This window comes from Lepidochelys olivacea (genome assembly GCF_965140295.1).
Source record: "Lepidochelys olivacea isolate rLepOli2 genome assembly, chromosome: 2".
Classification (NCBI taxonomy): Eukaryota; Metazoa; Chordata; order Testudines; family Cheloniidae; genus Lepidochelys; species Lepidochelys olivacea.
Genome location: NC_140412.1, coordinates 257,459,723 through 257,485,276, shown reverse-complemented (window position 1 = coordinate 257,485,276; position 25,554 = coordinate 257,459,723). Strand labels below are relative to the sequence as shown.

At 41.6% G+C, this 25,554-nt stretch overlaps 1 protein-coding gene across 1 annotated transcript in view; it reads left to right on the top strand.

Moving 5' to 3' along the window:
- LOC311515403 (sodium channel protein type 5 subunit alpha-like) overlaps positions 1 to 25,554 on the top strand; it is a 100,185-nt gene that overhangs the window by 58,582 nt on the left and 16,049 nt on the right. The window contains exons 16-20 of the mRNA XM_084618413.1: positions 10,706 to 10,860; positions 17,772 to 17,945; positions 18,480 to 18,602; positions 24,153 to 24,431; positions 25,017 to 25,070. Of these exons, the coding sequence (XP_084474539.1) occupies positions 10,706 to 10,860; positions 17,772 to 17,945; positions 18,480 to 18,602; positions 24,153 to 24,431; positions 25,017 to 25,070 (785 nt within the window). The remainder of the gene's footprint in view (positions 1 to 10,705; positions 10,861 to 17,771; positions 17,946 to 18,479; positions 18,603 to 24,152; positions 24,432 to 25,016; positions 25,071 to 25,554) is intronic.

The following is a 25,554-nucleotide window of genomic DNA, read 5'->3' as shown; positions in this document are numbered from 1 at the left end:
CAATTTGCATAGGTGACCGCAGACCCAAACCCTTGGATCTGAGAACAATGAAAAAGCATTCAGTTTTCTTACAAGAAGACTTTTAATAAAAATAGAAGTAAATAGAAATGAAGAAATCCCCCCTGTAAAATCAGGATGGTAGATATCTTACAGGGTAATTAGATTCAAAAACATAGAGAACCCCTCTAGGCAAAACCTTAAGTTACAAAAAAGATACACAGACAGAAATAGTTATTCTATTCAGCACAGTTCTTTTCTCAGCCATTTAAAGAAATCATAATCTAACACATACCTAGCTAGATTACTTACTAAAAGTTCTTAGACTCCATTCCTGGTCTATTCCCGGCAGAAAACAGCATAAGACAGACCCTTTGTTTCTCTCCCTCCTCCCAGCTTTTGAAAGTATCTTGTCTCCTCATTGGTCATTTTGGTCAGGTGCCAGCGAAGTTACCTTTAGCTTCTTAACCCTTTACAGGTGAGAGGAGCTTTCCCCTGGCCAGGAGGGATTTCAAAGGGGTTTACCCTTCCCTTTATTTATGACACCTCCAGAATGAATATTTTCTTATAGCAAAGTGATTGGCCATGATCACTTTCGGCATTGTGTACTTCCATTTGGCTTTTTGATTGCCCCCAGGGTTTTCATGGAAGTTCTATCACTAGTAGCAGCCTACCTAAGATATTTAGGAGTTCAAGTTTCTCCTTACCTAGATGACTGGCTCCTCAAGGTTGATCTTCTGACAAAGTACAGTCAGCAATAAACAAGACTATAACCATATTCAAGACTCGAGGGTTAAAACTCAACAAAGAAAAGTCCACTTTGATACCCATTCAGCTCATTGAGTTTATAAGAACCAACTTGGATTCCAAAACTGCCCGAGGTTAACTGCCGGAAGTTACTTATCAGGGGACAGGTTTGATACAAAGTCAAGCCTCATTTTCCAGCTGCACTTGAGTCCACACAAAACAGCAAGTACTTGTTGAGTCATTATGGCTACATGTACATTTGTAACACCTCATGCCATATTGCATCTTCAGTGCCTTAAAATATGGTTAAAGAGTGCTTATATACACAAAAATACAGTCAAGATAGGTCACTGTGAGTTCCTTAGAGGGTTCTTGACTTGCTCAGTTGGTGGGTGGAGGGATCCAAACAAGGTGTGCGTTGGAGTACGTTTTACTCTTTCCCACTCACCTTATCCATGCAGACTATAGTGACAAATGGCTTTGTAATAGTCTGGGGTGCTCATCTTTAGGATCATGTGATCAGAATCATGACAGATGACAAGGCGACCATAGTTTACATAAATCATCAATGAGGAATGAGAGCTTTCTCCCTATGTACAGAAGCAGGGAAGCTAGAGATTTGGTTTATAAGACATCAGATTACCATTTTGTCTATAGAACACTACAGCAGACAAAGTAGACATTTCCTGTGGGATCACGAATAAGAGCTGAACCATTCAGTGTTTTACAGAATATTTGCTAGCTGTGTACTGTTTAAGGGGAACTCTAGGTCACAGCTTTCTAGAGGATGAATTCCTCATAACATGGTCAGGGAATTTGGCTTATGCCTACCCTCCCACTCTGTGTTGCTTTTGAAGGTGCTGAAAAAGATAAAGCAAGACAAGGTGAGAGTCATTCTTACAGCACCAGCATGTGCAAGACAGATATAGTTACCAGACCTTATTAATGTCTCAACCTAATTTATCTCAACCATCACTTCATTTGCCATTGATGCCCAAATTGCTGACTCGGGTCTCTCCATTCCAGTCTTAGTCTGATCCATCTCAAGATATGTTTGCTAAGCCTAGAGATGAACTGTACTGCAGAAGTGCAAAACATTGGTGAACAGCAGAAAACCATCCACAAGAAAGTCTTACCTTGAGAAATGGAAGAGGTTTCAGTCTCGGTGCTCAAATAAATTTGTTAGTCTCTAAGGTGCCACAAATACTCCTTTTCTTTTTGGTGTACACAATGTGGCTTTTCTCCTTCCGATTCTGAATTACCACATTTATTATATTACCTTTTGGGCTGTCCTAAATATAAAGCAAAGAGTAACCACCTTTCTGTATACAGTGCTATAAAATCCCTCTTGGCCAGAGGCAAAACCCTTTCACCAGTAAAGGGTTAAGAAGCTAAGATAACCTCGCTGGCACCTGACCCAAAATGACCAATGAGGGGACAAGATACTTTCAAATCTGGAGGGGGGAACAAAGGGTTTGTCTGTCTGTGTGGTGCTTTTTCTGGGAACAGATCAGGAATGCAGCCTTACAACTCCTGTTAAGTTAGTAAGTAGTCTAGCTAGAAATGCGTTAGATTTCCTTTTGTTTAGTGGCTGGTAAAATAAGCTGTGCTGGATGGAATGTATATTCCTGTTTTGGTGTCTTTTTGTAACTTAAGGTTTTGCCTAGAGGGATTCTCTGTGTTTTGAATCTGATTACCCTGTAAGGTATTTACCATCCTGATTTTACAGAGGTGATTCTTTTACCTTTTCTTTAATTAAAATTCTTCTTTTAAGAACTTGATTGATTTTTCATTGTTCTTAAGATCCAAGGGTTTGGGTCTATGTTCACCTGTACAAATTGGTGAGGATTCTTATCAAACCTTCCCCAGAAAAAGGGGCGTAGAGCTTGGGGGGATATTTTGGGGGAAGACATCTCCAAGTGGGCTCTTTCCCTTTCTTTGTTTAGAACACTTGGTGGTGGCAGCATACGGTTCAAGGACAAGACAAATTTTGTACCTTGGGGAAGTTTTAACCTAAGCTGGTAAGAATAAGCTTAGAAGGTCTTTCATGCAGGTCCCCACATCTGTACCCTAAAGTTCAGAGTGGGGAAGGAACCTTGACATGGGCTTAAAGATCTTTGGTTTGTCCTTGAGTCCAGTGATCACCTAGTCAGATTTCCTGTATAACACAGGCAGTAGAACATCCCCAAAATAATTCCTTGAGCATATCTTTTAGAAAAAAACAATTTTGATTTAAAAATTGTCAATGATCGAGAATCCACCATGATCCTTGATAAATTGTTTCAATGGTTACGTACTCTCACTGTTCAAAATGTACATGTTATTTCTAGTCTCAAATTGTCTAATTTCAACTTTCAGCCATTGGATCATGTTATACTGTTCTCTGCTAGGTAGAAGAGCCTGTTATTAAATATTTGTTCCCATGTAGATACATATACACTCTAATCTAGTCATCCCTTAACCTTCTCTTTGTTATGCTAAATCAGGGGTTCTCAACCTATTTATCATTGTGGGCTGCATATATGGCCCACAAAGTGTTACCTGGGCCACAGGTTGAGAACCACGGTGCCCCCCATCTAACCCCCCCACACACAAACCCCTATGCTCAGTGCCCTCTGCCCAGAGACCCCTCCACAGGGTGGGCGCAGGAGCGGAGAGCTGGGTGTGGGACAGGGACCCCAACCCCAGACCCTGCTGTGCAGGAACCCTCTCTGTGCAGCTGGCAGCCCAGAGCCCACCATGTGGCAGGGCAGCCAGCTGACAGGACCTCAATCCCCACCACACAGCAGGGCTGCCAGGAGCCCAGAGCTCGCCACGCAGCAGGGCAGCCAGCATCCTGGAGCCCATGGCCTTTAGCACACAGCTGAGCTGGGCCGCAGCTGTGTGGTAATGGGGCCTCATGTGGCCCATGGGCTGAGAACCTTGTAGTCATTGAGGAGTCAAGCCAAGGGTCCAACCAAAGTCTGAGTGAGGTGTCAAGCCAAGGGTTGAAGCTGGAGTCAGAGTGAGGAGTTGAGCCGGAGATAGTCAAGGGTAGGACAGAGGAGCAGGGAACTAGAGCGAGGAAGGAACTTGGGGTATTGGAGGATCCGGGATAAGAAGGGCAGGAACCCAGACCAGGCTGAAAGGCAGGGCTCAGGAGTCAGCTGAGTAGGCAGGGTCCGAAGTGGCAGCCAGCAAGGGATTCACCTACTTCCTCAAACAACTTCCTGTGCCTCCTTCTGGCTTAAGTGGTGCGTCTGAGCCGATTGGTGGAGCTGGATGTTTTCCCAGTCAGGAGCTTTGTGGGTGGAGCCCTTGCTGAGCAATGGATGGTGGCTGTGGTCTGAGCGCTACCTGGGGACCTATGGGCCTGGTTTCAAGATCCATGATTTCCTCACAAAGTACACTCTACTACCTCTAAGGGCTAGCAGAAGAAAACTAAGAACTGTTTAATAGATAATAAGACCGTGAAGGAGCTTTGGACAGAGAGGATTCCGACTCAGACCGTGCAGCAATGAAAAGGAACTGGAGAAGTGGTAGGTCTGCACCTCCCATTATACCATGGTACTGAGTGTCAAAGTCAGATTCAGGACTCACGTAATTTGTCAGACACTCTGTTTATTAGCAAAGCACTTTGCCAATGCGCCCAGATATGTGAGCCCTTCTCTGAGACTCAAGCTAACTTATTTATACAAATAAGCCAAAGCCAATTTAACATAAGAGACAAAAGGAAGCAGAAACTGACGCAAGAGGAGTTTCAGGGCACAGGAATAGACTCACAAGATTTTCTTGTTTCCTGTACCATTGTGTGCATGTGTACCTATGTGTTGAATACACATAGGCACCAGTATTCAAAGAAGAATCGGCACTTCAGTTGATTTTACTATTTAGGAAAATGGACGATGAATAAGTACAACAAGTTTGAGTAATGTGCTGAGATTGAAAGGAAACTTTTCCTGATAGTCATCCTCCATTTTCCACTCTGCCATTAAATTATTCTCTAGGATATTTGCTATAAAATAAAACAAGTGTGTGTGTGTGTGTGTATATAATTCTTAGTTTGACTCTTTCTCTCTTCTCAACAACCTTTGTATGCTGCTTTGTGTGTTTAGGCCGCAATCCTGCAAACACTTACACACATACTTAACTGTAAGCAAGTGAATAGATTTCCAGGGGGCTACTCACCTTCTTCCAGTTAAGATCATGCATAAGTTTGAACTAGTTTATGATCCTGCAACAAATTTTTAATCCATGTGACTAGTTCTGCAGAAGCTGTATCCTCTCTATCTAGACAATTTCAGTTCAAAAACAGGAAAATTATTACAGACCAGATCCTCAAGTCTAGCCAAATTACTCTCAGCATAGGACCCAAGGTGGGGAAAGAAAAGGTGACTATCCTGATGGTAGCCGGGGCCAGTTCTGCCCCAACATAAAGTAGAGCAGTCTCTACCTTGTTCTGACCTTTAGGCTTCTCTAATCTGTGCCCACAGCAATGGCCTCCAAGGAGCTGTTCTGCTGGCGGGAGATTACTGGAGTGCAAAGCACTTCTAATCCTGGTACATGCCTCATGAGATGGGGAAGGATGAGCTGGTGCAGAGCTGGCTATGTCACTTCTACAGGAGACAGGGGAACCTCCAGCTTCCCTGTCAGAGATTGACCCAAAGGGACCTGACCGGGGCCAAGGATCTGGCCATACATTTTCAGTTCATAGCCAAAAGAAAGTATAAATTCCAATTTAAAGCAGCATTGGGAAGTAGGAACATTTCCAAATACACCAGACTAGCAAATCAAACTATTTACTTTGTGTAAATATTGTATTCTCTGTTTTGTTTTCAGTTTTTCCATGATATCATTATCCTTGTGCATTCTACTGCAGCCATTTCCATTACAAGCATTTCAGCTATATTACAGTCAATTAACATTTAATTTACAGTCTAAATCACAAGCATAACACCACAATACTATCGGCTTTATTTGTCTCCACCCTGAAGCTACAGTATGAATCTGTTGTTAAAAAAACACAGTAATTTTAGTAGTAGGAGATACCATTAACCTGCCTCATTCTGGATTTTTGGTCAAAATTCAGGAATGGAAGAGATGGGGAGTCGGAAGCAGCTGGAAGGGAAATAAGGATAAGCTATTTACTGTGTACGGTATTTGGAGTTTTTCAAGATGTTTTTTTTCCTTTGGGTGCTCCGCCATAGGTGTGCATGTGCCTCAAATTGAGAGATTTTTGGTTGCAGTCTGTTCAGTCCACACATGCATCATAACTATCCTTGTGCCCTGTACTAAGGGTACATAGGGCCGTGCTAGACCAACTGCCACTCCAGTTACATTCTTAATGCAGAATCCAACCACAGCAAGTTTTCCAAAGGAGGTGAAAGGCTCCAAGTGAAAGGCTAATGTCCTTCCAACATCCAGAGTATGTAAACTGACCTCTACCCTAGAAGTAGGGTAAAACACTGGTAACTGTAACTGTCTCTGGCTTTGACCCTTGCCTTGACTCCTCACCCTGTCTCTAGGTCCAGCCCCTGGCTCTGTTTCCTGGCCCCTGACTCCAACCACTAGCCATGCCTCAGTCCTCACATAGTTTTTCCCCACCTCAAAACCTTCCCTGTTCTCTCCCCTTGGGAGAAGGCCTATGCCCAGAGATCAGGGGTTTAAAAACCGTGTTTCCTACCCTGCTCCTTCTCAGTCAGTGGTAATCCTGGGCACAGCCTTTTCTGCCTTGGAGAAGCTTATATCTCCACCAACTGCAGCATCTACTGCTCCTTCCCTCCCGAAACCTGAGAGGAACAGGAGCTTCAATTGAGGAAGTGTCTCATGGAGAAAGCCATGAGATCCCAGTAGGATCCGGGCTGGGAGAACTTAGAGCAGCACCTCTATGAGCATGAGCTCCAGAACAGAGGTCAAATCTACTAAGTCAAAGGACCCATTGTCTTGGGTCTTTCATGAGAGAAGGGGTACACTTAAAATACAGGACCAGGTGCACTTCCAAATCTGTTTCCAAAAGAAGGGATCCCTCCCTGACTCCTTCCAAATCAGATTAAACCTTGTGCTCGAATCCTAAAGACTTATGCCTTTCTAAACCTCCCAACCACAAGGGTATGGCATGCAGAAGCAAGGATCCACTGGTACTGACTCTGGTTCTGACTACTAAGCCAAAAGAGCACCATCTGCTGGCACTGACCATCAGCTCCAGGCAAGAATCTTCTCCCATGGTACTGACTCAACCCCATAAGGATCGGCCAACTGCTAAGCCTGTGGAAGTGCTGGATCTGCCCATACCAACTACTGGGACACCTTGTATTCTTGGATTAATTGAAACTTCTACCTTTCTGGATGGTATCTTCATTTTCCCTACCCTCAATTTCCTCTTCTCCCAAGTCCAGTTCTTCTACGGATGGTTTTGACACCAAAAGAGGAACCCACCTTGAGGAGAAGGAGCTACTCCCCTACTCTGTCCCCAGGCTGGAGTCTACATCTCCCAGTATCACTGTTATCGCTGGATTCAACCTTCTCTTCAGTCAAATCTGACATTCAAGATGAGCAATCCACCTCCACAGAGGCAGATTAGCCCTGACAGAACCTGTCTTGGACCCTCCCTCCACCCAGACACTATTACCCTCTGAGGGACCGATAGTACCCAGTGGAGTCCTCCCCAACCAGCTTTCAAACCATCATACTGGCCCTACTGAGGCCCATGGGATCCCTATGCATGGCACCTTTGATTCATGCAAGAGTGTCACTGACTCTCTTCCCCTAGACAACACCAACCAGCTCCACCTGAGTATGCAGAAGAGGAAGATATTCAGCTGGAACCCCTGGTAGCGGTAGTACCAACAAGCATATCATCTTTCTTACCTGATGAGGTTAGCATCCTATCTTTGTCATCCCTGACTGATGACAACAGGCAATACCAAGAACTCTTGAGGAGGGTAGTGGCTGACCTCCAGATCCCACTTCAGCATAAGCTCCTGGGCATCCTGCAGCCTACTCATCTCAATCAAGTGGCTCTCCCTCTAAATGAGGCCATCGTGGAACCTACCAGGGTGATGTAGCACAGACCTGCATCTTGGACTGCTACACATAAAGGGGCTGAAAGTTGTTTTGTACCTACCAAAAGCAGAGGAATTTTTGTTCACCCATTCGCCCCCAACTACCTACTTGTACAAGCAGCCATAGAAAGATCCAGGCAGCAACATCTCAAGACTACCCCTGCAGACAAGGGTGCTTAATGTGTTGACCTTCTAGGGAAGTAGGTATTCTCACTAACCAGCCTCCAGTTTAGAATTGCTAAGTACCAGGCCCTGTTGGCGAAGTATGATTTTGCGAAGTACTCCAAGTTCCTGAAGTTTAAGGAGTGACTCACTCAGTAACAGATGGTCCAATTTCAAACCCACATTGATGAGGGTAAACTGGTAGCAAAGACATAGTGGACATGGCTAATACCACATCTAAAGCCATAGCAACTGTAAAAGTTATGCGGTGGGAATTGTGGCTTCACACTTTGGGACTCTCAAGGGAGGTTAGAATACCATCAAGGATCTTTCCTTCAAATCTAATCTTTTTAACGAGAACATAAATGAGTCCTTATGCTCATTAAAGGACTCCAGGACAATCCTCCACTGCAATGACATTTATATCCCAGGCCATAAGAGGAAATACCATAAACAGCTGTAGAAGCCAATTCCTCTCCCACTATCTTTCTACCACCTTCTCCATTCAGGCTGTGCTGCAAGTGCCAGAAGGTCCAAGGACCAAAATATGTAGCCTCATGCACCTCGATATCAGCCACGCAATCTCACTCACCAGCAAAGGGTTACTTTTGCTGGGACATTCAAGAGTTGCAAACCATCACAGACACCATCCCCTGCTGCTTCCTAAACCTTTAGTGGCTGCCTAGCATACTACGCCGACAACTAGAGGGCCACAACAATGGACAGATGGGCACTAGATATCATGCACTCTGGCTACATCTAGTTTCTTTTCCAATCTCTCTTCAGAGACCACTCTCACAAGGAAATCCTCCATCACGAGGCAGACTCTCTCCTCACAAGGGGCTATAACAGGGGTAGGCAAACTTTTTGGCCCAAGGGCCACATTGAGGTTGCAAAACTGTATGGAGGGCCGGGTAGGGAAGGCTGTGCCTCCCCAAACAGCCTGGCCCCGCCCCCTATCTCCCCCTCCTACTTCCCGCCCCCTGACTGCCCCCCTCAGAAACTCTGACCCATCCAACCCCCCTGCCCCTTGTCCCCTAATTGCCTCCTCCCAGAACTCCCAGCCTCTAACTGCCCCCCAGGACCCTACCCCCTACTCCCTGTCCCCTATCCACACCCCCACCCCTGACAGGCCCCCCAGGACTCCCACGCCTATTCAACCCCCCCTTCTCCCAGTCCCCTATTCACACCCCTGCCCCCTGACAGGGCCCCCAGAACCACTGGCCACATGTTTGTGAAGGTCACTTTCCTTGTTGCTTTCATGTCAGCCAGAAGGTAAGCTGGGGTCACTCATGGCCCACCCTCCATACAGTACTTTTGATAAAGAGAAGGCATCTCTTCATCTCCACCTGAAATTTATTCCTAAATTAATTTCCAAGTTCCATATCAATCAATTTACTTGGCAGTTTTCTTTCCAAAACCTCATGCCTTTAGCAAGGAGAGGAGGCTTCACCTCTGTCAGATGAGCTTTGGCTTTCTATCTGCAAAGAATGAAACCAATTAGGAAAACCACTTAGATTATTTGTTGTTATAGCAGAATAAACACAGGGGCAAGCAATATTTGCTCAGAGACTCTAAGTGGATTTCTGGCTGTTTCCTCTTTGCTATCAGTGAGCACAGTTCCCTTCCTTGAATGGGATGAGGGCCCATTTCACTAGAGCATAGATTACTTCGGTAGTATGTTTTAGAGAACTGCCTATGCTGAACATTTATAAGGCAGCAATCTGGAGTTGCATCCACACCTTCACAAAGCATTAAGCTTTAGTCCAAGCCTCTTCTGCTGATTTCAGTCTTTGGAACAGCGGTATTACAGAATCTATACTCTTTGCACCTCCTTCTTTCTTGACTACTGCTTACCAGTCACCCATGTATGGAATGCATGTAGGGATCAGCACTCAGAGAAGAAATGGAAGCTACTTACCTGTAACTGGAGGTTCTTTGAGATGTGTGGCCCCTATATGTATTCCACTACCTGCCCTAGTTCCATTCTGCTTTGGATCATGACTGGATTTGTAGTAGAGAAGGAACTGGAGAGGTGGTCAGTCTGCACTTCCCCTTCCACTTTGGGTGCTGACCACAAGAATCTCCAGGATGCAAGCGTTGACCAATAGACTCTGCTCACAAGATTTTCCAGTCTCAGGTGCACTGTGCTCGTGAGTACCCACATGTGTAATACAGATATGGACCACATATCTCAAAAAACCTCCACTTACAGTTAAGTAACCTCCATATCTTCTTTCAAGGTGTATGGTGGAAACCCAGTTGCTTTGTACATTTGAATCTAGAATGAATAAATGACTAGAAGTTAGAATGTAGGGAACAATAATGCACTATTAAGGAGGTGAACTAGATGACCCCACTGCTCTTCTTTATCTTTAATTTCTGTGATGCAATAACTCATTCTGCCAACTGTATTATCCTTCCATATTCCAGTGCTAACCATGCTGGTAAACCTCCTCCAGAGCTATGAAATTCGTCATGTTATGTTGCCTTTGTTCTGTGAATCTGAACATCAACATTCTGAGGGTGTTGCCAGTGTTCTCAACAGGTATTGTTGATCGGGAAGGTAACTCACTAAAGGGTGTAAGATATTCCTCATTGCTTAAAAATATTTTTGTAGTTTGTTTTCAAAGGAAAATGGACAGAGAGATGAAACAGCAGAGACACAAGTTTAAGGTGACCAAGGAGTTTCCCCTGAACCCAGAAATTTCTACAGCAGTCCTGGGTGTTCATGTATTTACCATGTGTCCCTCTTTCAGGCTGTGTTCGACATTCCCCTTGCTGCTCAATGAATACCACAAAGTTTCCAGGAAAAACATGGTGGAACCTGAGGAAAACATGCTACAAAATTGTTGAACACAACTCTTTCGAAAGCTTTATCATATTCATGATTCTGCTAAGCAGTGGAAGCCTGGTAAATTTAATTTAATCTCATATCAGGTTGAATTATAAATGACTTTTTAGCACAGGAAAGAGGGTGTATTTTCAAAGCTGATGGTGGGAGAAGAAGAAAACTGGCCTCGCAAAGGACTAACTTATTTTTTATAGTAATTGGAAAATAGAGTAAATCGAATGACAGAATGAGCAACTCTAACAAGCTGTGATGATTTCCATTCTGGTGTATATTGGTTTTTCTGAAGCTTTGTCTGGCAGTTATTTCACACACACAGACTATCATTTTTATGTTCATCCTTAAGACCAAAGAGTCTTTCCTGGTGCTAATTCTCTTGGAACATGAAGCTGAATCTACTTTTGAACTAGATTTTTGTATACATCTGAAAAAATACTCCCCTAAAAATTATTGAAAGTAAAACTCCTCAGGACAGAAGTGTAGTGTGTCTGTGTGTAAAAGTTACAAGTTAGTAAGTTAGTGTGAATAAAATAAGTCTAAAGGGAGTTAAGTTTGTGTAACTTACATATTGAGGGGCCAGAAGATTTAATTAACTTTGTCTCCCTCTTGACTTACACTTGCTTAAACTTAGGATATCCTGCACCTTTAAAAGACTTGGTCACTCTGCACTCAATTGCATAGCCTCACTTTTGTGTTAGATTCTGTTTTGCTGCCAGAACATTAAAGCGGACAGCTGTACTTAAATCAGCAGTCCCTAAGTCTATCTTCTTGTCTGCTGGTTCCAAATATAACATTGGTGACAAGGAGCTTCTATCCCATGGGTGTCCAGTGCTCTCACTGCCTGCCCAAGAAGGAGAAAAAGTAAAAAAAATAATATTTAAAAAAGGAAAAAAGTTCATTTAGAGGCACAAGGTAGCAGACTGAAGCTTTTGTCCCAAGAAAAACAGTGTCGACCAGCCAGAAAAACAGGGGAAGTAGGCAAATAGGGCAGAACAAAGAAGGGAGCGGTTGCAGTTGCTGCTGATTGACCAGACACAGAGCAGAGTGAGGATGAAGCAGCCATCTTGGATGACCCCATGCAAGAAGACAGAAAGAGACAGCTTTAGCCTGCAGTGTATACAGCCAGCAGAGGGAGCCCAAGTACTGTCATTCTGCTCTGTCAGCACACAGTCAGTAAAGGGAGATCAAGAACAGACAGTGTATGGTTTAAAAAAAAAATCAGTGGAAAAGCAGAGATCCAGAAGGGTGTGTAGATCAACAGGATAGAAGTAAAATGGCAACTCTTCTGGGCAATGTTAGTGAATTTGAAGAGAATCGTGAACCATGATTGTGTACTTCAAACATTTTGAGCAATTTATGACCTGCAATTGCATTCCAGATGTACGAGTTTCAACCTTGCTGACAGTGATGGGTCCAAAGGCATACAGACTGCTGCATGATCTACTATATCAGGCTACGCCTGGAACTGCCACATATGCTGCAGTTACGGCGGCAATGCAGGAATATTTCTCTCCTACCCATCAATAATAGCAGAATGATAACGGGTCCATCAGAGGCATCAGGAAAGGGGAGAGTCAGTGACACAGTTTGTTGCTCCTGTAAAGACAGTGCTCAGAGCATGGTCAGTATGGACAAACGTTAAGTGATGCTTTGTGTGACCAGTTTGTCTCTGGTTTACACAAAGACTAGATCCAGAAGAAGTTACTGACTATATCAGTGTTACATTCAAGAAGGCTATTGAGGTAGCTATTACCATGGAAACCACAGAGGATTCTCTGGAATTTAGTATGAACCAAGAAGTACATCTCCTGAATTGGTGAGACAGAGGAGCATGAGAATGTGAGTCATTCCCATGTGGCCACTGTGCACAAACTGCACATGCTAAAAAGAATTGCTGGGCATATCTGGTCATTTAGAGAAAGTGCCAGGAGAAAGGAAACATTGTGGTTACCTGTTGCACCGTTCAACATCCAACAACACAGAGTAACCATCCATCCAAGAGCACATGTATGAAGACTGAACCTAAGAAAGTATAGAAGCTGGGAATTCATAATGTGGAAAAAGTCAAAAGCTCTAGCGGCACTGACCAAACCATAACACTTCATGATTTAGTTGGGGTTTGGTCCTGCTCTGGGCAGGGGGTTGGACTAGATGACCTCCAGAGGTCCCTTCCAACTCTGATATTCTATGATTCTATGTGTTATCGGAAGCTGGAGAAAGAGATGTCATCTGAGTCACACCCTTGATTGAGGGAGTTCCTACAAGAATGGAGCTTGACATTGGAGCTGCCGTCGCACTGATTTCTGCATCTGCCATCACCAGACTTTGTCACAAGTTCCTCTGGAAGAAAACCTCTCCAGTTTTGAAGACTTTTATACCAGGGTAAAGTTAGGAGATACTCCAAGTGAAAGTTCAGCTAGATGGACAATCTGTCATTTTACCTTGTATGCGATTGAAGGAAAGTATCCATCACTATTTGGCAGGATTTGGCTTGAGAAGCTCAAGGTGAATTGGACCAAGATCAAGGTGATCATAAAAGCACCTCAAAATCTTCAAGAAATACTGGACAGACACTCCAAAGTTTTTGAAAAAGAATTTGGACAGATAAGCAACATGTCAGTGAAGTTCAGTGTTAAGTCTAACAGCCAAGCCCAGAGTTGCGCTTTATGTTCTGACGCCTCTGGTGGAGGTTCATTTGGACCGTTTAGTGAGCATCAGAGTCATGTTACAGTGAGTGGGCTACCCATTGTATCAGTGATCTAGAATGATGGTTCCATTTGAATTTGCAGAGATTTCAAAGTGACAGTGAATCCAGTTTTATGTGCAGACCAGTATCCACTTCCTCGTACCAAAGATTTGTTTGCTACTCTTAGTGAAAGGCAGTGTTTCAGCAAATTGGATTTGTTTAATGCATACCTACAAATAGATTCATAGATGAATAGACTTTAAGGTCAGAAGGTACTGTCATCATCATCTAGTCTGACCTCCTGCATATTGCAGGCCACAGACCCTCACCCACCCACTCCTGTAATAGACCTCTAACCTGTGGCTGAGTTACTGAAGTCCTCAAATTATGATTTAAAAAATTCAAGTTACAGAGAATCCCCCATTTACACTAGTTTAAACCTGCACTTGACCTCTGCCCCATGCCTCAGAGGAAGGCAAAAAAATACTCAGTCTTTAACAATCTGACCTAGGGGGAAATTCCTTCCCAACCCCTACTATAGCAATCAGTTAGACCCTGAGCGTGTGGGAAAGACCCACCAGGCATATACCTGGGAAAGAATTCTCTGTAGTAACTAAGAGCCCTCCCCATCTAGTGCCCCATCTCTGGCAACTGGGGATTTTTGCCGCATGCCATTGTAGACAGTCCCATCATACCATCCCCTCCCTAAATTTATCAAGCTCAACATTGAAGCCAGTTAGATTTTTTTGCCTCCAATGCTCCCCTTGGAACCTCCCCTTTGTTCTAACTATCAGAGGAGTGAAGTTCTGGAACAGCCTTCCAAGGGGAGTAGTGGGGGAAAAAGACATATCTGGCTTCAGGACTAAGATTGATACGTTTATGGAGGGGATGGTATGATAGGATAGCCTAATTTTGGCAATTTAATTGATCTTTGACTATTAGCAGTAAATATGCCCAATGGCCTGTGATGGGATGTTAGATGGGGTGGGGTCTGAGTTACTACAGAGAATTCTTTCCTGGGTGGCTGGCTGGTGAGTCTTGCCCACATGCTCAGGGTTTAGCTGATCACCATATTTGGGGTTGGGAAGGAGTTTTCCTCCAGGGCAGATTGGCAGAGGCCCTGGGGGTTTTTCGGCTTCCTCTGCAGCGTGGGGCATGGGTCACTTGCTGGAGGATTCTCTGCTCCTTGAAGTCTTTAAACCACGATTTGAGGACTTCAGTAGCTTAGACATAGGTTAGGTGTTCGTTACAGGAGTGGGTGGGTGAGATTCTGTGGCCTGCGTTGTGCAGGAGGTCAGACTAGACGATCATAATGGTCCCTTCTGACCTTAAAGTCTATGATTCTATGAACTTCACTGCTCTAATGGTTAGAAACCTTCATCTAATTTCAAGCCTAAACTTGTTGGTGGCCAGTTTGTATCCATTTGTTTTTTGTGTCCACATTGGTGCTTAACTTAAATAACTCCTCTCCGTCTCTGATATATATTTATAGAGAGCAATCATATCTCCCCTCAAGACAAGCTCTTTGAGTGTCCTCTCATAAGGTAGGTTTTCCATTCCTTGGATCATCCTAGTAGCCCTTTTCTGCACCTGTTCCAGTTTCAATTAATCTTTCTTAAACATGGGAGAGCAGAATTGCACACAGTATTCCAGATGTGGTCTCACCAGTGCCTTCTATAATGGTACTAAACGCTTCCCTGCCTCTACTGGAAATACCTTGCCTAATGCATCCTAGCACTGCATTAGCCTTTTTCACAGCCGCATCACATTGACAGCTTATAGTCATACTGTGATCAACCAATACACCCAGTCTTTCTCCTCCTCTATCACTTCCAACTGATAAGTCCCAAATGTAGATTGATATGGCATCTAACAAATATCTCACAATCAACATGGAAGAAAAAGCTTATTTTGCTACCGGTTGCCTTTTAGTACCACATTGGCATCTTCCCTGTTCTAGAAGGCCATGGATGAGATCCTGAAGGGACTGAATGGAAATCAATGGTATTCAGACGAAGTGTTTTATCTCAATTTGGTGGATAGATTGCCTGTCACTAGCACAAAGAAACTGTTAAGGATGTTGTGCTTTCTCTTGTGTAGAGAATGGTACTACAAAGTACGGTATTGGATCTTATGAATCCCCAGTTTACACAATTTGGGTTGCGTCAGCCTGAATTATCTGTGAATCAAGGTTGCATCTTATGGGGAATCTGAGTTATCCTTCCAAAATCAGTTCAGTCTCAAGTTTTGGAAGCTCTTCACGATGGTCATATTGGCATTGTATGGATGAAGGCTATAGTCTGGAGTTCTGTCTCAATGTCCTCATGGATAGATGAAGACATTGAGAGGAAGGTGAAGTGCTGTACTATATGTCAGCAAATTCAGCATGATCCTGGCCCAGCATACTTACACCCTTGGTTCTGGCCTCAGATTCCTTGAAGGACACATGTTCATGTGGACTTTGCTGGACCATTGGAACATTATATATATTTGGTCATAGTTGACACCCATTTGAAATGACCAGTTTTCAGAATGACTTCTAACACAATTTTCAAGACCGTTGGACATCTTCATGCCTTGTTTAGTCAGTTTGGTCTACTGTTACAGTTGGTGAGTGACAATGGACCTCAATTCTATTCAGAAGAATTTCAGAGGTTCCTAGCATCAAATGGAATTCAGCACATATGTTCTGCTCCGTACCACCTTGCTAAAAATGGATTAGTGGAACTCTTTGTACAGACACTTAAGCATGCCTTAAGAGCTAACAAGTTTATTTTGAGTTATCAGCAGAAATTGGACAAATTCTTGTTTGTCTACAGGAGCACACCATGTGCTACTACCTTGCAGTCAACTGCACCTGTTTTTTTGAAGCAATCATTGGGTATCTTTTGGAACCTGCTATGACTTGATGTTGTCTTATGTGTAGCCAAATCCCATGCAAAGTGATTGACAACGTGAGGTTCATCATTGTTGTTTTCAAATAGGAGATGTAATGGGGACTCGCAACTACAGTTGTTGAGTGAAATGCATACTTGGGGAACTTGTGAAATGCATGAGACCTTTTTCGTTCATGGTTAAACTATGTGGTGGTACTTTGTGGAAACGACATATGGACCAGCTGCAACCTCAACAAGTAACAGAATCCATGACTGTTCCATCAGGACTCTCTTCTCCTCTGATCAAACCTCCTTCCATTCAATTCTTAATTTTCTTGGCTTGTTGGAACAAATTTTGGTACCAGATGCAGTTGATTCTGTACCACAGACTGTTCCTGTTGTACCAGACATTGCTTCTCCACCATCACAATGTTATCCCAAGAGAGCGTAAAAACCAGTGCTTGCGCCTGAACTTATATGTTGTTTAGCTAGAGTTGGTATTCCAGGGTAGAATAATCCCTTGCAATTTAAGAGTATGCAGTAGTCCACCCATAATTTTTAGTTAGGTTATATAGTGTTTTATGTTATCCACATAAATGATAATGTATATATGTTTGGAAAGTATTTTAATGGAGGGTGGAGAAATTAGATATTCTGCACCTTTAAATAGTTTGGACACTCTGCACTCAGTTGCAGAGCCTCACTTTTATGTTAGTTTCTGTTTTGTTAGCAGAACAATAAAGCCACTACAGCAGACAGCTGTGTTTGCCAGCACCCCCTGTGTCCATCCCCTTCTCTGCTGGGTCCAAATATAACAAGGCTCACCTCTGAATGTTGCTGTTTGTTTCATAGATTGTAACCAGGAAATATATAGGCCTATATGATACTTTGTGATAGTTGTCCAGGTCTGTTTTTTACTGAGCCTATACCTATTTACACTTGTATCAGGATTCTCACCCATGTTTCTGCCAAAAATAGATTGTTGTGCCACAAAATACAAATTTAATAAAAAGAACAGGAGTACTTGTGGCACCTTAGAGACTAACAAGGTGCCACAAGTCCTCCTGTTCTTTTTGCGGATACAGACTAACACAGCTGCTACTCTGAAACCTGAAATTTAATATCAAAGTTCAACTGTATAATGGAGCAAGGACTCACATTTTTTTTAATGTATGGTAATATTTTGTAGCCCCTCCACAGTGTCTAATATCCATTTCATCAGGATTATCTTCAGAGTGGCTACCTGTGTGGAAAGTTAAACTCTTGTTTACCTGTTTGCAGGATGAGGGTCCAGGTTTCATGTGGTTTGGGGTTTCATAATGAAGGGTGCATATCTCTAATCTCAGTACAACAGTACCATATTCCATTGAAATTCTGTAGAGTGGGTTTATATCTAAGCATTATTATTTCAGGCATTTGAAGATATACATCTTGAGAAAAGAAAAAACATTAAAATTATGTTGGAATTTTTTGATAAAATCTTCACTTACATCTTTGTCCTGGAGATATTTCTGAAATGGGTGGCTTATGGCTTCAAGAAATATTTCACCAATGCTTGGTGTTGGCTTGACTTCCTAATTGTAGGTGTAAGTATTGCATTTGATCAGTTCTGTGGGCAGGATTACGTAATATAGAACAACAAAATGTTCGCTTTTTTTTTTTTTTGGATGTCCCAAATTGAGGCACCTTCATTTGAAGGGGAACTGATTTTTAGAAAGTACCGAGCACCCACCCTTTGAAAAACCAGACCTTTCAAAGTGTCTCAATTTGGACAACAAAAATAGTAATTTTGTTAAAATTTTGGCCTCAAAATTCTTACAGCTTTAATAATCTAAGTTAGCATTAGTAAGACAGGTCAAGTACATTTGTTTTGTTAAAATGGATTGGGTGAAATCTTGGCACCCCTGAAATCATTGGTGTTTTATTATTAACTTCAATGCTGCCTGCATTTCACTCATTATTTTATACCTGTTAGTGTCCCCTTAAGATGCCTTTCTATTGTACTGTACTGGCTGCCATTTCATACTTTCACTGATAGGACTTTGTAAGCATGAGAAAAAAGAGGAAAAAAAAAACAGAGGGCAGGATTATGCTAATATTTTTTGTCTCTCTCTATTTAGGTCTCTTTAGCAAGCCTTATAGCTAACTCACTTGGATATGCCGAAATGGGACCCATGAAATCCCTTAAAACCCTGAGAGCATTGAGACCATTAAGAGCATTGTCACAATTTGAAGGGATGAGGGTAAGAATAAATAAAGCAACCATTGAAGAAGCCCCTTTGTCTGAAGAGCAAGCATGTGAAAGGACACTATTTCATATGGGTTTGCTTTCATTATGGTGCTGTACAATAGTTAAGGTTACATTTGAGTTCAATTTTAAGAGTTTTTAAAACTTCATTTTGTAAAAAAAAACCACTGAAATGGCAAAAAAAAATCAAATCATACTCAAAATTTATATATGTTTGGATTTTTTGTAGTGGTTTGATGAAAAATGAATTGAAACACAAAGAACAATAAGATTTTAAAAATCATTCCTTTATGGCCGATTTTCACTGAATTCTCTCTCTTTTCTTCCGCTAGAATTCAGACATAGAAAAAGTCACAAAATGTTTGCGGATTTTTTTTTAAATAATGAAGAAAAGTAACCTTACACTTATAAATCTGGAAAACTAATAAGTAGATTTACGGGGGAAAAAATCCTCTGATATACTTTAGTTTAAAGCTGGAATGCCAGAATTAGCTTGTAACCATATCACTTGTGTTCATTGTTTGTCCAAACATTTTCTTGCTCACTTTTGCATTTTCTTGGTGAATGAATATTTTGCCAGGAGTTCTCTTATCTGTTTGTTTTTGCTTGATGATCATACTAAGTACACAAATGATGATCTCATTGAAGCAATGGCAAAACTCCCATTGACTTCAATTGGTCCAGGATTTAACCTTTAGTGATTTGGATTTGTTGTTTTTGTATTTCCTTTTTATCATTACATGATTAGCAAATTATTATAATTGTATTCTATATCAGCAAGTGCATCACTAATACTGCAGATCACATGGCAACACACGATATGTAAGTTAGCAGTGTAAGTAACATTTACAAATTCATCTAAGATTTCTGATGTAAACACACATAGCAAGGCACCAGATAAATTTTTCAATAAATGAAAGCAAAAACTAAATTCGGAAACACAAAATCCTTAAGTGTGCTAAGGAAAGGTATTACTATGTATTAATTATTTAATAATTACAAAAACTCAGGAGACTGATACTAAGGGAGCCTATTATATCTATATCAAATTCAGATTCAGTATATGTTTGTATGAACTAAAAGTCATTAATATCTAGAGGATGTTCAGTAAGTTGATGGCCCCATTCCTGTTTCTAAAGTAAAATTGTCTGCATTAAGGTAACAAAACCACCAGAACAATTGGAACCCTTGTTGATACTACTTGCAGAAAGGTCAAGAATTCAGCGAACATGGAAACTGGAGATAAGTCCAACTCACAATATTCAGATCTGAACTTTCCCAGAGTTTGGAGGTGTTTAGACCAGAGATTATGTTCAACCCATAAGAGAAAGACGCACCAACAGTGACATTTGAAACTAGATTAAGATTTCCTTTAAAATTTACCACAGGTTGTTTAAAGGTTTTGGTTTAGACCCATCTCTAATGCAAACTAGATAATCTCCCTCATTCTTCCCCCAACATAGTAATTGCACATCAAGGTTGAGACATTAGTTGGATATTGTGGGGAAATTTGTGCTATCATTAACTAATCTACATACATGTTCTATGGATATAGGAATTCCATCTCCAGGCCTGCCAGTTCTGACCCTTTCACTAGCACTAAATTCATAATTAATATTAATTCGTAATTAATAATCATAACTAATAATGAAAATAATTTACCTTGGTCACTCACAATATGGTATTGTACACACTAGTGATAGAAAAAGCTGGGGATTCAGCTGAGTGTCTAAAGTCATAGTTTGCCCCCTGAATCTTATATGTTGACCTAACTGTCATGACCCTTGCCTTCAGCACCTCCAGGTTACATTGCAAAAACTCATGCTACCTGAAGCTAGTTGTGAAGGGCACACTATACTGATTTACAATAACTGAGGGTCTGATCCATAGTGTGGCCTTCATGATTGCCTGTTGTGAGTGTCTAACGTCATTTTTCTGTGAAGTGTAAAGAAATGCAAAAGGGATAGAAAAACCCTATATTAGTAGTTTAGAAGAAAGTGAAATACTGTGATATGATGGAGAATAAGACCTGGCATTTTCATACTCAGTTTCAAAAAGAGAGAAAATTTTATTTTTGTGAATCAATATCACTTTGTCCCAGGCTCAGAAATGTCAGAGAAAAAGAGAAAAGGCTTGTATCAGCAGAGAAGATCCTAATTTTGATAGAATGAAGGAACTGAGCAGCAAACTCATTCAAATATAGACTAGATTTTATAGAAAGACTGTTAGAGTATTGTATATGAGTGCTAATGTGAGTCATTGGCATATAGTAGTGGATTTAAAGCAAAAAGTTAGTAATATAGTGGGTAAACAATTACATGTTGTGATACTGGGTGTATATGAATTTTTAGATGTTTTTATGTTAAGTTTGGTATATGTCATAAATATAAAGGGAAGGGTAAACCCCTTTGAAATCCCTCCTGGCCAGGGGAAAGCTCCTCTCACCTGTAAAGGGTTAAGAAGCTAAAGGTAACCTCGCTGGCACCTGACCAAAATGACCAATGAGGAGACAAGATACTTTCAAAAGCTGGGAGGAGGGAGAGAAACAAAGGGTCTGTGTCTGTCTGTAGTCGTCTTTACCGGGGATAGACCAGGAATGGAGTCTTAGAACTTTTAGTAAGTAATCTAGCTAGGTATGTGTTAGATTACGATTTCTTTAAATGGCTGAGAAAAGAATTGTGCTGAATAGAATAACTATTTCTGTCTGTGTATCTTTTTTGTAACTTAAGGTTTTGCCTAGAGGGGTTCTCTATGTTTTTGAATCTAATTACCCTGTAAGATATCTACCATCCTGATTTTACAGGGGGGATTTCTTCAAGTCTATTTACTTCTATTTTTATTAAAAGTCTTCTTGTAAGAAACTGAATGCTTTTTCATTGTTCTCAGATCCAAGGGTTTGGGTCTGTGGTCACCTATGCAAATTGGTGAGGCTTTTTATCCAACATTTCCCAGGAAAGGGGGGGTGCAAGTGTTGGGAGGATTGTTCATTGTTCTTAAGATCCAAGGGTCTCGGTCTGTAGTCACCTAGGCAAATTGGTGAGGCTTTTTACCAAACCTTGTCCAGGAAGTGGGGTGCAAGGTTTTGGGAAGTATTTTGGGGGGAAGGACGCGTCCAAACAGCTCTTCCCCAGTAACCAGTATTAGTTTGGTGGTGGTAGCGGCCAGTCCAAGGACAACGGGGGGAATATTTTGTACCTTGGGGAAGTTTTGACCTAAGCTGGTAAAGATAAGCTTAGGAGGTTTTTTCATGCAGGTCCCCACATCTGTACCCTAGAGTTCAGAGTGGGGGAGGAACCTTGACAGTATACATCAAAGGCTTTTACATTTTGCATGGCAGGAAGGCTTTGAATCCTGGATAACGGGTCCAAATCTGTCCTCAGTTAAAACTGTGCAACCCCATTGAATTCCACAGGAGTTGCACAGGTTGTAGCTGAGGCAGTTTTGTAACTAACATATCTACTGCTTTTCTTTGTTCTGCTAACCATTCTCTCCAAATCATCACCTATATGTGGAAAGATCCTACATAAGGAATTTGCCACTGCTCTATGGAAGAGCCAGGGCATCAGTTCCGGATCCTGGTAGATCCAGTGAAGCTGATGTCTGTCAGTGTGGGGGTCCTGTGCCTCTAGACAGGTTCCACAGCTGCTTCTTCCCTTCCCATTCCTTTGGCCCCACAGCATCAGTTGGAGAGCCTGTCTTGGGATAAGGGGAAAGAAAGGAAAATGTGTTATAGAAGTGGCATTCTATATACCTGTCTCTGGCAAGTTGTACTATCTGTATACTACGAGTCTGATGTGATATCTTTGTTGTCTGTTGGCCATAGAAGAAAGTTGTTATGGGGGATTGTCAACCATCTGAACTGTCTATGGACAGTAAGATTTTGGTGTCTCTGCTCTATAAAAGGGAAGTGAACTGAAAGATGATATACAATTGTCTGTAAGCCATTTGTGATTGGTGGTTCATGATGATTTGTAGTCCAGACTGGAAATTATATGAAACAGGACCAGTAGCGATGAGGGTTTTTGGTGTATCAGTAAAGGCAGCATGAGGATATAGGGGTATAGTTAAGACAGCTTGTACAATCTTAACTACAAATTTGTCCCCTATTTATATAATCCCAGTGTTCTAAAAATGTTGTTCTGAATCAAGATATTTATTTATAACTTTAACATTATCATAAAGTTTTTGTCTGGGAAATGCTATAGCTTCTGCACAAACGGTATAGACCTTGAAGGCTTTTCTGGCCATGTGAAACCCAGCAAGCACAAACTTGACTAGCACAATATTTGAGGCTTCTTTCCTGTTCTCTCTCCTAATTTGAAAGCTGTATGAAACTTGTAAGGAAACAAAAATAAGAAAAGCTTGCCTGGGTTTGGGATTTGTTATGAATCCGAAATGTATTCACTTGAATGTAGGGTGAGTGTCATGCTATACTTGCACTCAGTTTAGGACACTCCCACTCCACCCTCCCAATAAGCCCAGGCTCCCACTTTAACTTTAGATATTTCTTAGAGGGGATGCCCAGTGGCCTGCTTGACCTCTCTTTTTCAAAGTGTTGCCTTTGGGAAGCTAGCTCGCCCCACTGGCTGTGACCTGTGTGAAGGTAAAGGATCACCCATACTCTACTTTTGGGGGGTACTGGGTTCTACTCTGCCCTTTACTAGGCAATGAGCAGAAGTTCCTGTCCTAAGCAGGAAGTCACAGCTTTGACATTTGTTTACTCTATGAGATCATTAGTAGAGGTTACTCCTTGAAACACTAGCCAGATGTGATGAGATGCACTTTGGAAGTTAAAGTCTCCATCAGGCATGAGTCAGAATGTGTAATTTATGCAAGTTGGTCACAATTTCTGCTATTTCCCCAGAAGAGATTATGGTAGATCTTATTTTTTCATACCAGTGGAGCTTATAAGTCTGCTCAAAACTTACATGTTGTACTGACACTTTCCAGGTTACTCTTGAATTGTGGAAAACTTCTCATGGAAGTTACAATATCTGCAGCAACCTTTACATATCTACCACAGATTCATTATTGATCCTCTAATAACTAATTTTCCACACAACTTGAATAAATTTCATGCTGACATGAATAAAAACAGACGGCTATATTAATCCTCATGAGGAAATAATGTGTATTTAGAATCTTGTAGAAACAAAAAAACAAACAAAAAAAAACAACAACAAAAGGAAGCTCCAAAAGTGAACATTCTACCATTACATTCAAATACTTTATTTTTATTTAATAGTGCTCCCAAGTGTGCTAGGTGTTTCACAGAAAACAAAAAACAGGTTCCTGTCCGGAAGAACTGATAATCGAAGGGCCTGATCCTGCCAACACTATAGATGTAAGAACCTTTACTCGAAATAGTTGCCGCTTCAGTAGAAGTATTTATGGGAGTAAAGTTACTCATGTGTGTAACTGTTTACTGAAATGACACGGGATTGCTTAGATTTTCAAAACAGTTTAATGCAGCAAATAGCTGTTTAAGGCTTTGCACATGTGAATACCTATAGTAACTGCATGTTTTTCTTTGATTTCTCCTAAGGTGGTTGTGAATGCCCTAGTAGGTGCCATCCCTTCTATCATGAATGTTGTGCTTGTCTGCCTCATTTTTTGGCTCGTTTTTAGTATCATGGGAGTGAACCTATTTGCAGGAAAATTTGGAAAATGCATTAACTTGACTGAAGAAACATCAGGATTAAATGAAAGTATTAGGAACAAATTGGATTGCACAACCTATAATGACACGCAAAAAATATATTGGACAAATGCTAAGGTCAACTTTGATAATGTTGGTTCTGGTTATCTGGCTCTTCTTCAGGTGGTAAGTTCTGTTTTGCTGACTGGCACATTGTGGGGTGGGGTGGAATCAGGTTTTGCCAGTTGCTTACCCACATCTGCAAGGAGTGGGAAGCAGTGGCCCTGCGAAGCCTGCTGTCCCAACCCCACCCCATGTTCAGACTGACAATATGGTTAGCCCATTCAGGGTCCCTTCCAGTGTATGCACATATAGTGTCCAATGGTGAGCTACGAACTGATTATGTAACCGTTTGAAAATGTGCTCCTCTGATTTGCAGCTATCTCCTGGGAAGATGGTATGAAATGTTTGTTATAATTTCATGAAACTACAGGCAAAATTCTCTCCTGCACTGAGTAAAGCTCAGTGCAGAAATGGGAAGTGGGGAGAGAGCATCAGTGGGCTGGTTCCAATTCCCTGATTTGTTGTGATCAACTCTGTCACAAACATGTCAGCAAGGAGATCCCCTACACCAGGTGAATTCTGTGCTGGGCATTTGTGGACATACTACAGTCCCTTTGCACCATCTCAGAAGCACAAAAATGTAAACAGGCTAAACAATCTCATCCTAAAAGTTTAATATGATTTTAATAATTTTTCTGTTTTTTCTAGGCAACATTTAAAGGTTGGACAGACATTATGTATGCAGCAGTAGATTCACGAGGGGTAGGTCATGAAAATTAAAATGTTCTCTCTTGTAACCATCTCTCCAATTGTTACTTGTGTTTTCTAATTTTCATGCTTATTAGTGTTAGTCAACACAATGTGTAGGTCTAGTCTGTACATTGTTTTCATGGTGCTATCTACTCACTGAGCTAAAATGGATGAGCATCTTTTTCAAAATAAATGGGCAAGCATTATTTATTAAGTATCATTATTATTATATTTAATGTATGTATTACTGTGCCACCTAAAGACTCCAGTCAGGATTAAGGTTCCACTGCATTAGCTGCTGTACAAATACAGAGGAAGATACAGTTCTGCATCCAAAGGACTTAAATTGAACAAAATTACCAGCATATCTTCCAAGGAAATGAATGAGCTCAAATGTAACCACATTTGAAAATAATTTTCTCAGGTTTATGTAAAACTTTGTTGCTTTTTTCCAACAGTAATAGAATAGCTTTTCAACCAAAGGTTTAAATTGGAA